The 18,399-nt window shown below is 40.0% G+C and overlaps 1 protein-coding gene across 3 annotated transcripts in view; it reads right to left on the minus strand.

Annotated features, from left to right (window-relative positions):
- PTCH1 (patched 1) overlaps positions 1–18,399 on the minus strand; it is a 129,096-nt gene that overhangs the window by 21,328 nt on the left and 89,369 nt on the right. For all 3 annotated transcript variants that reach the window (XR_011558325.1, XM_070742790.1, XM_070742789.1), the window contains 5 exons: positions 16,034–16,152; positions 14,438–14,840; positions 11,120–11,429; positions 6,674–6,822; positions 1,318–1,492 (listed from right to left, as the gene is read on the minus strand). Coding sequence is in view for 2 of the 3 variants with exons in the window: in XM_070742790.1 (XP_070598891.1) it covers positions 1,318–1,492; positions 6,674–6,822; positions 11,120–11,429; positions 14,438–14,840; positions 16,034–16,152 (1,156 nt within the window). In the remaining variant the exon portion in view is untranslated. The remainder of the gene's footprint in view (positions 1–1,317; positions 1,493–6,673; positions 6,823–11,119; positions 11,430–14,437; positions 14,841–16,033; positions 16,153–18,399) is intronic.

The raw sequence follows: 18,399 nt of genomic DNA on the forward strand, positions 1-18,399 counted from the left end.
CAGCCCATTCTTTCTCCTACTAAAGGAAACTTTTTTATAACTAGCTTTGGAGCACACTAGCTGTGTGTTCCCGGCTCTGCAGGGTCATTCCCTTGACTTGGTAAACATGGTTTGCCCTATTATAATCTCAACTATAAATTTTCATTAAGACAAGATTTGGCTGGGTGCCCAAGAGCTTTAGGATTGAGATAGAAGGAAGGACAATTTCCTTGTTATCCAGTTGTATTGCCGTAAACACCACTCTTCTTCATGCCTGCCACCCGATAGCTAGCAAGCAGCCCAATAAATCAAGGGACAAAGCAACATTAAATTGGTATTGCTATTTAGAATGCAACAGAGAGAACAGAGGAAAAATGCAAGGAAAATGGCTATACAGTAGTTCTTTTAGATGTCTTCTCATCCCCACCCTTACAGTTCACAGACACAAGGCAGGTGCTAAAGAATGCCCCAGTTTCCCAGAAATTCTTCGCTTCCTGACAGATTCCAAACAAACATGCAATAATTCCCAGTAACAAAAACTCTGCATGGAATTAAAAGGTTTCCCTAGATCATAAAATGAGCTCTCCGTACTGAAATGAAATGCTGAATGCCAAAGTTTAAATTTTGATATAAACTTAGAAACATAGAAGATTGATGGCAGAAAAAGACCCCCATGGTCCATTTAGTCTTCCCTTATATTATTTCCTGTATTTTATCTTAGGATGGATCTATGTTTATCCCAGGCATGTTTAAATTCAGTTACTGTGGTTTTACCAACCACGTCTGCTGGAAGTTTGTTCCAAGCATCTACTACTCTTTCAGTAAAATAATATTTTCTCACGTTGCTTCTGATCTTTCCCCCAACTAACCTCAGATTGTGCCCCCTTATTCTTGTGTTCACTTTCCTATTAAAATCACTTCCCTCCTGAACCTTATTTAACCCTTTAACATATTTAAGTGTTTTGACCCTTTCCCTTCTGTCCTCCAGATTATACAGATTGAGTTCATAAAGTTTTTCCTGATAAGTTTTGTGCTTAAGACCTTCCACCATTTTTGTAGCCCGTGTTTGGACCCGTTTAATTTTATCAATATCTTTTTGTAGATAAACTATTAAAGAACACCCCCCCCCAAAAAAAAATGATATCAAAGTACAGCATTCTTTTACTACATTACACAACCACATCTTTCTCCTGATTTTTTTTAACAGAATAAAGCAATATATATTATTCTGTAAACAGTCAAGCGTCCTGGACAGTGTCAGTGGGCTTCTAAGCCTGGAAGGAAAAGCAGAGACAGTTGAATAAATAGCAAATGACATTACAATAAAAGGTTCCTTACTGGTTACTGGGATATAGTCTGCTTTATCATGGACCCATTCTGGACGGTGGGGTCGGATGTTGGCTTGAGAGGCTGCGTAGGCCACGGGATCATTGCTAACCCAGGCTGTTAGGTACATGTAGAACGCCTTTGGGTTAATGATTCCATCTGCGTCCACCAAGCGTTGTTTAGCCAACTGAAAAAATGCAAAGTCTTTCAGAAACCAACACTCTTGCTCAAATTTTTAACACAAAAAGGCTGAGGGCAAACAGCAGATGAGAGCACACCGAACATATGTTTGCGAGAAACATATTTTTATAGAGAGACCACAAGCATATTATTCCCAGCATGGGAGATATTTCTGTATCCAGATTTTTCAAATGGCTTGGAATGGTATAAAACGCTTTGCGTGCAATTCGTCAGAAACATTAAATCAAAAGAAGGTTCCAGATGAATACTGAGCCAATTAAGCTTAAATTCTCATACATAGTCTGCAGCCAAGAGGGGCAAATGACCAAACTGCAGAGAAACATATTTAAAGGTGGTTTTGAGAAAAGGGAGGTGGGGGGGAGGAGAGAATCTGGCAAGAGTCCTGTGTAGACGTCTGTGTGCAGTTAACCTCTGTTGTTAACACTGAAGGAAATGCCACCCAGTAAATGGAGGAGAGCTATAAAAATAAAACAACATCTGTACAAATTTTGCTAACGCTTGTCTCCTATGACCTACATATTTAGAAGATACCCAGCATCAAAAACCAGATGAATATATCCTTAATATTTTCTTTATGGGGGATAATAGGCAAATGAATTGGATGGCTTTGAATAAGATAGTCTTAAAATTCTTTGTTAAACTACAAAAATGGTGATAACTCAGAAGGTGCTGGAAAGGAATAACAGCAGGTTTTTTTTAGTCTGTTCTCCATTCTGTTACAACTTTCATTTTTAAGGCTTTCTAATTATTTGAAGGAAGAATGACAATAATCTTTAAAAAAAAGAAGCTGGAATCCAGAATCAATTAATCCACAGGACATGCAACAACTGTATGTCTTCAAATTGTTTCTAGACTTGCAGAATAAAATGGGGTTTCCATAGCACAATTTTATCTCTTTCAGGCCGAGAAAATAATATCGTGAGCCAAAGGCCTACCATATTTGTTACACCGTGCAGTCGGTATTTAAAGTTTTAAGAGTCATTTGGAATCCTTTAATTTCATTTTATCTCCTCTTTCTACCTTGTTCTGCTGACACACAAATAACATAAATATAGAAACTGCCCCCTTTTTAAAATGTCAAATGCCAATCATCATCTTCATCAAACTTGTGGCAGGAAAGACTGAACTTTATCCTATGCAGTAAAATATACTATCTTTACTGACAGAATTCTGCTTTGCACCCTCTGCTGGGAAAGCCGTCAAGACCTATCTTTGGCGGCAGGCCTGGGGGCCGTGAATCTGGTACCGCCGAGTCATGTTTGATTGGTATGTATGTTGTCTGATAGATTGGATTTATGGGTTTTATAATGGGTTTTTTACAGTTTTAGCATATGGGTTTTATAATTGGAGTACGGTATTTTTTATAGTTTATTATTGATATTTGACTTTTTAAAAATTTGTATTATACAGTGGTACCTCTACTTAAGAACGCCTCTACTTAAGAACTTTTCTAGATAAGAACCGGGTGTTCAATATTTTTTGCCTCTACTTAAGAACCATTTTCTACTTAAGAACCCCAGCCCAGAAAAATTTCCCAGGAAATTTGAGAGCGGCACAAAGGCCGGCCAATTTCCTGCCATTCCCCCTTTAATCTCGGCCATCTCGGGCTTTTCTGGGCTGCCACAGGAGCTTTTCGGTGGTGCTTAAGGAGGCTTTGGCTGTCCAGAGCAAACAAAGCATTTTCCTTTCTCTGGGCACTTGGAGAGGGAATAAACCTCTGTCAGCACCCAGAGAAAATAAACGTTCCCTTCGCTTTGTCCTCCTCCTCCTCTTTTTCCTCCTCCTCCTCCCACCCAAATTCTGAGCTTTTATTTCTTTCCTAATGGGTTTGCACGCATTATTTGCTTTTACATTGATTCCTATGGGAAAAATTGCTTCTACTTACAAACTTTTCTACTTAAGAACCTGGTCACGGAACGAATTAAGTTCTTAAGTAGAGTTACCACTGTATTTGTATTGTTGTAAGCTGCCCTGAGTCTTATGGGATTGGGCGGCATAGAAGTCGAATAAACAAGCAAACAAACAAACAAACTCACTCAGAGAAAGGGACAATGAGAAATAACCTATTATGGTATGTGGGAAGACTGACAATAGAAAGATATACCTTGGATAATTTGAGCCCAACCTTTCAAGGTTGAAAATTACAACTACTGCCCAGTGGAAAAAGAAAAACAAGAAAGTCCAATTGCCTCTTGAAAAAAAACCACCTTTGGTTCCTACCCAAAAAAGCAAACAGAGGAAAAACTTTTAGTTTGAAGTAAAATGTGTTCATGGAATCACTCCAATAATTGGACAGCTACATTCTGAACTAATTGGAATTTCTGAAGAGTTTTGCAAAGGAAAACAAATATAAAATGCATCCCAGTAAGCTACCTTAGAAGTTACTCCTCTTAAGAAATACTCTAGCCCAGTGATGGCAAACCTTTTTTACCATGGGGGCCAAATGAGCGTGCACATGCACTATCGTGCATGCGCAACTGCCCACACCCATAATTCAATGCCTGGGGAGGGCAAAAACAGCTTCTCTCACCCCCTGGAGGCCCTCTGCAGGCCAGAAACGGCCTGTTTCTCAGCTTCTGGTGGGCCCAGTAGGCTCATGTTTCACCCAAAGGCTTACCTGGAGCTGGAAGAGGGTAAAAACGCCCTCTCTCGATCTGCCGGAGGCTCTCTAGAAGCCAAAAATGCCCTTCCAGAGCCTCTGTGCGAGCCAAAAATCAGCTGGCCAGCACACATATGCACGTTGGAGCTGAGCTAGGGCAATGTTTTGTGTGCCAGCAGATATGGCTCTGCGTGGCACCTGTGCCATAGATTCGCCATCACTGCTCTAGCCAGTAAGCTGGAATAATAAGCAGTTCTGGCTATGGCGACTATCCTGAGTCCCACAATAAATCTTCCTACAGCATCTGTGCTCTGTTTCTTGGAGAATGTGACTCATCCATAAAAGAAATACACCTTTTGGTTGGGTTTCTGTCTTTAAACAGGGTTGTCCAACCTTGGCAACTTTTAGCCTTATGGACTTCAACTCCCAGAAGTCTGCAACCAGCCCACAAGACCACCCACTGTTTCCAAACATCTATTCAGAACTTTCACAGCTTTACATGATTCTGCCGTAAAGAAGAAAGAGATCTGTATCCTTGGTGTACTCATAATTTTTATTATTTATTTATTTATTTATTTATTTATTTATTTATTTATTTATTTCTTTATTTATTTAGCTAGCTAGTTAGTTAGTTAATTAGTCCAATACATAATACACATTGAAGAGAATAGATATGTAATAATATAAATAAAGAAAAGAATAGAAGAAAAGATATAAAAGTATAGGTGAACATATTTGAAAGGAAGAAAAGATAAATGAGATAAGGAGAGACAATTGGACAGGGGACGGAAGGCACACTGGTGCACTTATGCACGCCATAATCAGAGAATGTTAGATAATAATACCCAATGTCTTCATGAATATTATTAAAAGCACATGAGTCTAAATCAGGGGTCTTCAACCTTGGCAATTTTAAGACTTGTGGACTTCGACTCCCAGAATTCCCACAAGTCTTAAAGTTGCCAAGGTTGGAGACCCGTGGGCTAAATCACACTGTGCAAAACTCTAGAATCGAGTCCTTCAAGACAGTGGAACATTCTTTGGATTTTTCTCAGCAGTTAGGAGCAAAGTCACCATAACACAGTAGCTATGGCTCTTGGCCTAGTAAAGGCCTCAAAAAGGCTACCACAGCCCCCAAAATGACTAAAAAATGAAGAGAAAACTTAGAATTATATTCTGATTCCTGTTGAGTAATGAACAGGCTAGGAGCCATACTGATAACCAAGAGTCTCTAGAGCTCCACAGCTATAATCTACTTTCTAGAAAAATACATGTACTGTATATCCAAAATCTGTACAGTCATCATTCAGGGTGACAGGATTCCTGTGTGGTTTCAGAAATTTCAAATTTGCTTTTCCTTAGGAAGGCAATAACCAATAGCACAAATGCAATTAACTCATCATCAGACCAGTCCCTTTAAGGTAGCCGCATACCACTTAAGCAAAGGTTAGAACAGGGTTTGATATGGTGAAAGGAAGAAAACAAGGGAGAAGGCAATGTGCTTCATTGCCAATATAACGTAACATCCACGAGGGACAATAGTATTTATTGCTCCATTGTGGCTCCTGGAAGGCCGCCCAGAGCCTGCAGCTGAATATAACCAATCCCAAAGGTCAAGAAGCAAGCATACCAGTCATCAGGCGGATGTTTTCAATAATTCGGAGCACATTTTCAGCTCAGTATAGTCAACTGAAATCAATTGGAACTCATTCCAGCAACTGCTAGCTGTGAGCACATGCATATCCACCTTGGTTAAAACAACCAATATATCCTGAGATTATTTCTACCATTTCTTTTATTTTCTTAACTTTCGGTGTGTTAAAAGTACAGAGTGAATACAAAACGATTTTATCATAAAAAAGGGGGACGCTCAGAGCTATTGAAGTTTTAACAGTAAATGGTGAATAATGAATAAACAACCATTTGCATTGCCCCATTTAAAGCAACAGACATACAACTATAGAAATATAGAAACATAGAAGACTGACGGCAGAAAAAGACCTCATGGTCCATCTAGTCAGCCCTTATACTATTTCCTGTATTTTATCTTACAATTGATATATGTTTATCCCAGGCACGTTTAAATTCAGTTACTGTGGATTTACCAACCACGTCTGCTGGAAGTTTGTTCCAAGGATCTACTACTCTTTCAGTAAAATAATATTTTCTCACGTTGCTTTTGATCTTTCCCCCAACTAACTTCAGATTGTGTCCCCTTGTTCTTGTGTTCACTTTTCTATTAAAAACACTTCCCTCCTGAACCTTATTTAACCCTTTAACATATTTAAATGTTTCGATCATGTCCCCTCTTTCCCCTCTGTCCTCCAGACTATACAGATTGAGTTCATTAAGTCTTTCCTGATACGTTTTATGCTTAAGACCTTCCACCATTCTTGTAGCCCGTCTTTGGACCCGTTCAATTTTGTCAGTATCTTTTTGTAGGTGAGGTCTCCAGAACTGAACACAGTATTCCAAATGTGGTCTCACCAGTGCTCTATATAGCGGGATCACAATCTCCCTCTTCCTGCTTGTTATACCGCTAGCTATGCAGCCAATTTTTCAACGTACCTGGCTCATGTCAAGAGGTTTATCTCGCCCGTTTGAAATAGTCTTAGCCAGAAGTTTGTAAGCCAACACGCCATCTTCAGATGCATTTTTGTAATTCTGAAGGACGATCTTCCCAGCTTTCCAGTCTTGGTCAAAAGCTTCCTGGAGACCTGTTGGAAGGCAAGACTCCCACCAGTGAATAAATCCTCATCTAACCCAGCTCATAATGGAAGAGAGACAGGGGACTAACAAGACTTTGTTTTCAACTAATCAAGAAGGGGTTTCGGGACTCCAAGGCTTTCAGCTCCTGAGTAAGTGCTGACAAGTCTTGTGAGATGTTGCTATTATTTTCCTAGTGTTCTTTTTGACTCTTGGTTCCCTGTCTCTTTCAGCCTCTCCCCGTAGCCTTGAAAAAGAAGAGTCTGGCTGGAGAACTGTCACCTGCCTCCCAAGCAGATGTTTGGGAGGGAGCCCTAAAGTTGAGACACTGGCCCTCCCAGAAGTGCAGGCTTTGCATAGCCTGCCTTCCCCATCTTCCAACTTGTCTGTGGAAGGCTGCCAGGCAAGAGTTCCAGACAGGCCTCCTGCTGTCTCAAAACCAGCCCAATTCTCCCACACCCACTTAGCTAAACTTCTCCACACATGAAAACATTGACATCATAACACTACTGTGTGTGCGCGCGGGGCTGGAACACATGGCTTGTATATAACAAAACAAGCTTTACAGGCCCTTCATGCGTGCAAGATTTACTCTGGCGCTCGAGCTTACTTCAGCTATGCAGCGTTTCAAATTTGATCTCTAAAAAGGCACTTCAGAGCATATGGGAATGCAAAAAGACGCAGCAGCCCCTATAAGCAGCCAGATGCTTTCATGTGCTGCAGTAGGTGCTAGGTCCATGTAGCTGCTCCAAAACATTTTTCTGGGAGATCCGATAGGAAGGACTGCCCAGTCTTAATGCTTACGCATAGCAGAAGGGAAAGTATGAACCAGTACAGGTTTGTTAAAACATTTTTTTTAACTAAAAGAAGGGTCTCCACGTTCTGTGACAGAACGCAGATGAGCAGGGTGACCACGTGCTACTAAGAAATGAGAACACACACACAGTAAAGAACCTGACTTGAAATTTACAGTGAAAGACCTAGAAACGTAGAAGATTGACGGCAGAAAAAGACCTCATGGTCCATCTAGGCGGCCCTTATACTAGTTCCTGTATTTTATCTTAGGATGGATATAGGTTTATCCCAGGCATGTTTAAATTCAGTTACTGTGGATTTACCAACCACGTCTGCTGGAAGTTTGTTCCAAGCATCTACTACTTTCAGTAACATAATATTTTCTCAAATTGCTTCTGATCTTTCCCCCAACTAACTTCAGATTGTGTCCCCTTGTTCTTGTGTTCACTTTCCTATTAAAAACACTTCCCTCCTGAACCTTATTTAACCCTTTAACCTATTCAAATGTTTCGATCATGTCCCCCCCTTTCCCCTCTGTCCTCCAGACTATACAGATTGAGTTCATTAAGTCTTTCCTGATATGTTTTATGCTTAAGACCTTCCACCATTCTTGTAGCCCGTCTTTGGACCCGTTCAATTTTGTCAATATCTTTTTGTAGGTGAGGTCTCCAGAACTGAACACAGTATTCCAAATGTGATCTCACCAGTACTCTATATAGCGGGATCACAATCTCCCTCTTCCTGCTTGTTATACCTCTAGCTATGCAGCCAAGCATCCTACTTGCTTTTCCTACAGCCCGACCACACTGATCTCCCATTTGGAGACTGTCAGAAATCACTACCCCTAAATCCTTCTCTTCTGAAGTTTTTGCTAACACATAACTGCCAATACAATACTCAGATTGAGGATTCCTTTTCCCCAAGTGCATTATTTTACATTCGGAAACATTAAACTGCAGTTTCCATTGCTTTGACCATTTATCTAGTAATGCTAAATCATTTACTATATTACAGACGCTTCCAGGAATATCAACCCTATTGCACACTTTAGAGTCATCGGCAAACAGGCAAACCTTCCCTAAGCAGAAAGTAAACGCTTGGAGGGAAAGTTAATGAATTCAAATACAATCCAAGGACTGAGCCAAAAAACTGCAATAACAAAGTCAGAAACGGGGCCATTATCTGAAAAAAAGTTCTATCCAGGAATTACACAACAGGGAGGAGACACATAGGACTTTAGTTGTTTCGGCTGCCACTAGGTGCTGAAGCCATAGGTTATAAAACAACATGACCAGAAATTCCACCGCGAAGCTGGAGGAAAAAGAAACTCACACCGCACCGTTCAAACTTCAAACAGCAACCCAGCTCCTGCTTGAGCACAGCATGAGTGAACATGATTTTGTCAATTTGTTCCATCTGTTCAACTTGTGGAGCTAATACAAGTTGTGGGATCTGCTGCCAGCACATGTAAAGATCACAGCCAACACCTATTCACTCTCAACTGTTCTTTTCCTCTTTGCCACCCCTTCCAAGGGAGAGGCTGGGGGAAAAAATACCTCACAGAGCAAATTTGGATCAGATTTAGACTAGGAAGCCACAGCCCAGCACAAGGAGGCTGTGTGAGAACAGATGAACCCACCGCAAGTCTAAAGCAGAAAAGGGAAGAGTGGGAGGGATCCACCAACCCACCTCACAGCTGCACTGGGAGGCTGTAATCAAAACCATCCTTACAGAGCTGACAGGTTAGCCATAGCTATAAAGAGGGAAGAACCTTGGGAAGAAGAACAAGGCCTGAATGACACAACCATAGGTACCCATCCTTGTTTGCAAACTCTTCCTCTGCTTCTTATAGAGAAGGGGTGGGTGGCCAACCTCGACAACTTTAAGACTTATGGATGTCAATATCCCGAATTCCCCAGCTAGCTTGGCCGGTTGGAGAATTCTGGGAGTTGAAATCCACAAGTCTTAAAGTTGCCGAAGTTGGACACCCCTGCTTTAAAGTTTTCCATATGCAGAATTTTATAATAAAACTTCCTCTTTGACATTCAGAACAAACACACTGTGAGGGTGCACAACCAGATCAAAGGGCATACAGCTTGGCTAGAGGAAGAGAGAACAGCTATTGACCCTAGTCATTTGAAATTTCAAAACTGCAACACCCCTGATAAAAGTACTCTTTTTTTAAGAGAATGATTGGAATAAGAGAAAGTGAGAAAAACATTTAGAAATTAAAAAATCTCTCTCTCTGTGTTTGTAGGCTTAGGCATATTTGGGTCTTTTCCCGTGTAAGTAAGTTAACCTTACACGGGAAAAGACCCAAATATGCCTAGATCTACAAAATCTACAAAAATAAATATATATATACATATATATTTTCATAATTTTCAAATTCAGCAAAAACATGTGGCACATACATATATATATGTATATATATGTGTATATGTATGTATATACTGTATATCCTTCAATATATGTATATATATCCTTCAATACACCAGGGTGATTCGACACAAAAATATGTAACCTTTCCCTGGTGCAGAGCTGAAGGGATTGGATACTGTAGCCTAGAGGATAATTCTCTGTCTCACAAGGCAAAGGTTGCAGGTTCAAGTCCCAGTGGGTATGGCTAGCTGATGAGGCCAAAATAAGGACGAAATAGATCTATCCTGGTCTCCCTTAATTTTCAAATTCAGCAAAAAAAAAAAAAGTGACACATACAGATAGAATTGTCGGCTATCAATAAAATTAACTGCCTTGGAAATGGTCCTGGGTTGGGCCGAGAGGCAAAAAAGGAGCTGTGATGTTCCTTCAATACACCAGGGTGATTCGACACAAAAATATGTAACCTTTCCCTGGTGCAGAGCTGAAGGGATTGGATACTGTAGCCTAGAGGATAATTCTCTGCCTTACAAGGCAAAGGTTGCAGGTTCAAGTCCCAGTGGGTATGGCTAGCTGATGAGGCCAAAATAAGGCCAAAATAGATCTATCCTAGTCTCCCTTAATTTTCAAATTCAGCAAAAAAAATGTGACATATATATATATATATATTGTGTATGTGTTTGTGTGTGTGTGTAATATATAATATGAATTTATCTGATTAGCATCTACATACACATTTGGCATTCCCTGAACTGTTGGGCAGGGGAAATATATAAAAGTAACTAAGTAACAACTGATTAATCCACATTTTGGAATTATGAATCTCAAAAGGATATGGATGGTCCTTGTTTAATGACCACAACTGGGACTCGGTTATTAAGCAAAGTGTTCACTAAGTGAAACCACAACTTTGTATGTGGTCTGACGTCAGCTTTCCTTGGCTTTACAGACCTCAAAAGTCATAAATCTGAGGATCTGTTGGCAAATAAATTATAAAAGGACTGTGTATTTGTATAAATTCTTGACTTTCAGAGAGATTCCACAGGAGAAAAGCATCACTCACTGGTACGATGCATTCAAAGGCAAGATAGTACATTTGCAAGAAAGATGTATTTATTGCTGTTCGGTTTTTACCTTGGAGCCAGTCTCTAAAATAATGCAACCACATTTTAGGAAGTTGCTTGTTTTCCTCCAATAAGACGTAGGTCACATTGCTGAAGCTTCTGTGAAGTTCATAGAGTAAATGTTGGATGTTGGGATAATCCGCTTTCTGGGTAACAATATACATGTGGTAGAATGAGAAGTATTTGAACTGGGCTGCAATGAATTCATACTCTTGAGTCTCCCGTGGCACAATGTCTGTGAGATCCAATCCATCTCTCACACGAGTTGTTCCATAAAGACTGAGACCAAGTAAGCCCAGGAAAAGACAAATGACCATAATCTGAAGGAGGGAAAAAAAAGCAGAAAAAAAGCATGCATAAGTAAATGGATTTTAATGCTAAGAAAACCATGGGCTACAAAAGCTACAAAAGGATGCATATGGAACCATTTAACTTTATAACCTTTGACTTCTATAAGGACTATGTGGTTTCTCAGGTTCCATAAACTATTTTCAGCGGAGTCAATATATTCATTGGCTGAGATGTACTAAGCATACTGTAGTTTGCGGAGTTTTGTTTACCATGTAGCTCTTCAGCACAATATGTGAGCCCAGCAATAATAGGTTATTTAACAAACCATAGTTAGAACAATGGTTCAACCTGATACATCGATTCCACCAATGTTTAGCGTAGCCCTCCCCACCTGGTGCGACCCACACGTGTTGGCCTAATTCAGGGGTAGGGAACATTGGCTCTTCTATGACATGTGGACTTCAACTCCCAAAATTCCTGAGCTAGCATGATTGGCTCAGGAATTCTGGGAGTTGAAGTCCATAAGTTATAGAAGAACCATCGTTCCCCATCCCTGGCCTATCTATCTATCTATCTATCTATCTATCTATCTATCTATCTATCTATCTATCTATCTATCTATCTATCTATCTATCTATCTATCTATCTATCTATCTATTGGATTTGTATGCCGCCCCTCTCCGGAGACTCAGGGCGGCTAACAGCAACAATAAAGCAGTGTACAATAGTAGTCTGATGTTAGACACAATTAAAAACCCATTAATATAAAAACCCAAACATACATACATACATACCATGCATAGAATTGTAAAGGCCTAGGGGGAAGAGGGTCTCAATTCCCCCATGCCTGACGGCAGAGGTGGGTTTTAAGCAGCTTACAAAAGGCAAGGAGGGTGGGGGCAATTCTAATCTTTGGAGGGAGTTGGTTCCAGAGGGCCGGGGCCACCACAGAGAAGGCTCTTCTCCTGGGTCCCGCCAAGCGACATTCTTTAGTTGACGGGACCTAACTGGTTGCTGGGATTTGTGCAGCAGAAGGCAGTCCCTGAGATAATCTGGTCCGGTGCCATGAAGGGCTTTATAGGTCATAACCAACACTTTGAATTGTGATCGGAAATTGATCGGCAACCAATGCAGACTGCGGAGTGTTGGTGTAACATGGGCATATTTGGGAAAGCCCATGATTGCTCTCGCAGCTGCATTCTAATTAGTGTAATAGTCTCTGTGCACTTTTAATAGCCTAATGGTGGCCATATTGCTTCTACAGATATTCCAACTGAGTTAAGGCCGAGCAACATCTTGGACAACTGTTTCACTGTTGAATTTACATACCCAAATCCCTATCGACACAGTACCAGAGACATCAGAAGGACAGTCACAATTGCACAATCAAAGCCCTGCCTCCTTTACATGCATTGCGTGTACAACATACATAAAAAGGGGACATAAGATTATCATGGTCTCCACTTTGATGCTGATTCCTTGCCTTCAGATGCTCATGTTCCTTATAGTTGCTCATTTTCGACCCAGAGCCAACAATCGTAACGGTTGAGCCAAATGTTTGGACAGGAGAAATTGAAATGACAACAATAATGCAAAAGCTTGAGAATCAACTTCCTAGGAAGAAAAAGCATCCTAAGGATCTAGAACCACAAATGATCAAGCCATGTGCCTTACCTCCACATATACAGGTAGTCCATGACATAAAAACAGTTCATTTAGTGGCCGTTTGATGTTACAACGGCACTGGAAAAAAAGTGACTTAGGGTCATTTTTCACACTTATGACTGTTGCAGCATATCCATGATTGCATGCTCAAAATTTGGCTGCTTGGCAACTGACTCATAGTTATGATGGTTGGTGTCCTGGGTCGTGTGATCATTTTTTGTGACCTCCTCATGGGCAAAATTTGAAAACTGTGGTGATTCACTTAACGACAGGTCATCTGAGGGACCAACTCTTGCTGGTCACCTCTACCTGACCCACTAGAGTGGGGAGACAAGAATGTTGGGGTCCCCTAAGGATATACATCTGGCAAGACCCATAGGAAGAACCTTCTCTGTGGTGGCTCCCTCTCGCTGGGACATCATCCTAGAGATTAGGCCAGCCCCCACTCTAACACTCTCTTGGAAGCCCCTAAAGATATACTTCTGTCAGAGGTCCTGGTGAACCCGAAGTGGGATGGAGCCGCCTTGAGTCCCAGGAGAAGGGTGGAAATCTAATTGATTGATTGATTGATTGATTGATTGATTGATTGATTGATTGAATTGAAATGAAATGAAATGAAATGAAAGAAAGAATGAATGAATGAATGAATGAATGAATGAATGAATGAATGAATGAATGGCTAGTATGAATGTGTGTTCTGGCCGGGGGGTGGGGTGGGTGGGTTATTATTTTATTATTTTTCTTTTATACACTGTTTTTATACACTTGTAAGCTGCCTTGAGTTGCCATGTTAAAGTAGGTGTCAATATAAATGTTCTAAATAAATATATAAGCTGTGGCAAGAATAGTCATAAAATGAGGCAAAACTCACTCAACTACCTTGTTTAGCAACAGAATTTTGGGCTCAATTGTGGTCATAACTCAAGGACTACCTGCATCTGAAGGAGGAAGAGGTAAGCCTATCTAAGAGCTATTTCCAGAAATAATCCAATGCCTTTCATAAATTGCTTAAGACCCACCTATGTCGCCAGGCATGGGGGAATTGAGATACCCCCGAGGTTATATAGTTTATGTATGGTATGATTGTGCTGCATGGTTTTAATGATGGGTTTTAGATGTTTTTACATATTAGATTTGTTATATTATTATTGTTGTTGTGAGCCGCCCTGAGTCTGCGGAGAGGGGCGGCATACAAATCTAATAAATTATTATAAATTATTATTATTAAAACCAAATGATCTGTATATGGAGGAAGAATCCAGCATGAACTTTAAATATTTGGGAGTTATCTCTAGATTTTCAAGGACAGTCCAATATATTTTAACTGTGACTCCCAAAAGATAAGAGTAACCAATCTGTCAACCAAGATTACCTTTGCTTTTGGTTTTAACAGGAGCGGCGCATACTGCTTTTCAGCAAAAGAAGAGAGTGTCCATTTAGTACAGGGAGGCTCAAGACAATGCAATGTAGTTTCAGAGAACTGAGTAAGAAGATCCCGGGTTGAACTGGTGCTTTCGGGGCTCTGGCAGCTGAGGTTATCCTGTGGCATGGTGACCGGTTGTACCGATATTTCCGACCGAGGTTCTGCCGTGGTGTAATAAACCTGAGTGTGCGGGTCATATTCAGTGCGCAGCTGGACTGTGGACTGCATTGTGATTTGAGTTTCGTGGGCAAAACTGGGGCTGCTGTAGGGCGGCGGAGGGCTGTAGCGTAAGTTATCACCGGCCTCTGCATATGCTTGAGGTTCAATTTGAATGACTCTGCTGACGCAGGGGCTGAAAGAAAAATAGGGAAAGTAGATATATGCATTGTGGTGGTGACCAGAATTGCTCTGCGATTTGTTAACATTTAATACAGTGTTTGTATACACAGCACGCCTACATATATGGAGTTTTGTAATGTGCAAGAAACACAATCCACTGTTTAAGTTCCTCGACACTCTCTGTGTTTCTGAAAATATGACTGAGTTAGCAAAACCACCGCTGTTCCATTGTCAAGCCACACAAAACGATTAGAGAGGAGAGTTACTGGTCTATTGGTTAGTATTCCAATAGTAGAAAGAGTAGTAGATCCTTGGAACAAACTTCCAGCAGACGTGGTTGGTAAATCCACAGTAACTGAATTTAAACATGCCTGGGATAAACATAGATCCATCCTAAGATAAAATACAAAAAATAGTATAAGGGCAGACTAGATGGACCATGAGGTCTTTTTCTGCCGTCAGTCTTCTATGTTTTTATGTTTCTATGTTTCTATTCAATTATACCAGTTCACCAGCAGAATAAAGAAAACATACCAGGCCCTCTCAAAGCCAAAACACATTACAGTTTAGTGATGTGTGAAGTGTATTTTGTGGCTGCTATTAGAACCTCCCTAATGACATTGATATAATCATAAAAAACTGGTCAACCAATCTCTTCTAACTGTAGAGCAGTTCGTGGCAACCAGGGTGCAATAATGCTCAGTTTGCTTCTCCATACATAGCTCTGGGTTTCCATTCATTTGGAATATAAAAGGTTTAAAAGTGACCTCAAATAAGTCACCCCCGAAAATAAGACATAGGAGAGGTTTCATAGAATTGCCTAATATAAGGCATCCCCTGAAAGTAAGCATAGGAGACGTTTCGTTTCGCAGCATTCCCGAACAGAACATATATAACACTGCTGTCCATAAATTGCATCCCAAAACATTGCATCAATCAGATTTAAAACACATCCAATACGCATCCAACATGTGGCTGCATGTTTGGATGCGTTTTTGCTGCAGCAGGATACAGGATACAATTCACTGGGGGGGGTGCAAAAGACATCCCCTGAAAATAAGACATAGCACATCTTTGGGAGCAAAAATTAATATAAGATTCTGTCTTATTTTCGGGAAAACAGGGTAAATACCTCTGGCTAAAGTAGTCAGTGGTAAAACGTCCATTTAAAATGGGGTAATCTTTGTAATATTCCTTCCATCTCACCTTGTAAAACAGCAGAATATATCCAGCCTCCGATCTTCCCGGCGGTATAGGTCCATACTCAAAATAGCAGGAAAAATTAACAGAACCATGGCAAAGTTAAATACTACAACCACAGCAGCCTGCATAAGAAAGAAGAGAAAGAAGAATATCAGCAATGGTAAGTAAGTAAGTAAGTAAGTAAGTAAGTAAGTAAGTAAGTAAGTAAGTAAGTAAGTAAGTAAGTAAGTAAGTTAGGAAGGAAGGAAAGAAGGAAGGAAGGAAGGAAGTTAGGAAGGAAGGAAGGAAGTTAGGAAGGAAGGAAGGAACAATTTTTTTTTAAAAAAAGTTGTATGTAACTACTGTATTGTTATTTCAATATTGAAACTCAGGTTATAATACAGTTTCCATATTGCAAAGTTAAATAGAATAATGAAATATTAAGAATTAGATATTGTCCTTATAAGCATTCTTGTCTGTGTTACCAGATCCCAAATCCATTTCTCATGGGAGACATTAGAACAAATAAAAAACAATTTACCCCTCCCCCCCAAATATGAAACGCTCTGATGTGCATATTAATATAATTTTAGTATATTTTTGTGTCAAGCAAAAAGAGTAGATGAGAGGCTCCAAGTCAAGACCTACAGCTCAACAATGTAACTATAGAAGTGTTCTTCAGTGGAAGCTGCTTATGAGACCAATTAGCCACTACTTAGTGTTTTAGAGCAGTGATCCATTTCATTTAAACAGCCCATGATTTATATCCCCACACAAGGTACATGAGTCAGGACTTCAGTATCCTCTTTTGTACCTTACTAGGAAGAACTGTCAGAGAAACAAATGGCTATTTAGACAAGATTGATATTGACAGAGGCCTGGGGTTTTTTGGATTTAAAATCTAGAAAGGAAGGCTTTGCAAAGGTTAATGAGGTCCTTCACCACATTTTGTTTTGGGTTTTTTTGTATTTCACCACACTCTTTCCCTGCAGTTTTCAAACAGACTGATAGACACTTTGCACTATAATTTTCATCTCTCTAGACTGATTCTAAATTACCAAGGAAAGCATTACGTCAGAGCATATTTTTGTACAGCTTTCAAACAAATTATTAATAATGAAAATTCACTAGTTATGAATATCAATTCAACTTCAGACCAAAATACTGTATATTGTAAAATATATATCCTTGGACGTTCTGAAAGTGAACTCATAACTCAATCATTATCCAATATGTACTTTCCCCTATAGAATTCCTTCACTAACTGGAATTTAATCAGGAAAATACAGAGTTGCTTAGGATCATAATATACATTGTGCCGTGGGCAGAAAAAAGATGGTACTTTTCTTTTATTTGCTACATGTATGTCTATATAGAGTTTCTAAGAAGTCTCCTGTTCCAGCTTTGACCAGACTAAATAGATCTGATTTTAGGAAAGGCATTACATTGTTTATCTCCAGTTCATATCTTAGTGTCTAATAGCAAAATATTGGCTATGACTATATTTCAGTAACTCACACTACCCCTAATTTGTGCTGCCTTTACCAATCTCATTAAGTCATCATCTGCTTAAAAACAAAGTTTATTCTATAAACCACATTTGCTTACACGTACAAATCACTTAGCTAAAAATCATGACTTGCAAAGACTTAGAATACAGTTATGTAGCCAGTTTCAATCAACACTGAAAGCCACAAAGACAAACACATTCCTGCAAGAATGAGGTCCTTATCAGCGGTGCTGTTGGGGGTAAATAAAAAGGGAGTTTATACTTCCAGAAGCACTTCCAGAACTGATTCTCATAAAAGGGGATCCCTAAGCTTCAAAAGAAATTGTTCCTTTATCTCATGATATGCTCAGATTAGACACACACACACACACACACACACACACACACACATGGTTACCAGCAATTTTTGAACCAGGCAAAGTTTCTTCAAGTCACCCATCAGCAAAAAGGTAAATCTGAAAGTCTCATACTTTTCCCTATGGAGTTCTACAGACCTAGCGGGCATCTCTATTTCTTAATCCTAAAGTATGTACAAAGCTTCTGGCTCCACTGCTCACAAAGAAAGGAAGGTTCAGTCGTACTCATCTACGGCTTTAATATGCATAGAATATTCATCCCTTTTTGGCTTCAGGAAAGCTGTGAAGACCCATCTGTTCCATCTTACAGAGTTAGGTTATGATTGAAGATGGGGGGGGGGGGGCTTCCCACGGGCACTTTTGCATTTCCTAGTTTTATATTTTCTTGACTTTTTATTTTTGAACAAACTGGGTTCTTTGGGGATGCTTCTACTGATGGTTTGATCATATCTTTGTGGCTGCTCTTCTCGTGCAGCATGATTCTAGGTGCTGTACTAACAACTATAGAGAACAATTTCGAAAAC

The sequence above is a fragment of the Erythrolamprus reginae genome, chromosome 2 (assembly GCF_031021105.1).
Source record: "Erythrolamprus reginae isolate rEryReg1 chromosome 2, rEryReg1.hap1, whole genome shotgun sequence".
NCBI classification, from domain to species: Eukaryota; Metazoa; Chordata; class Lepidosauria; order Squamata; family Dipsadidae; genus Erythrolamprus; species Erythrolamprus reginae.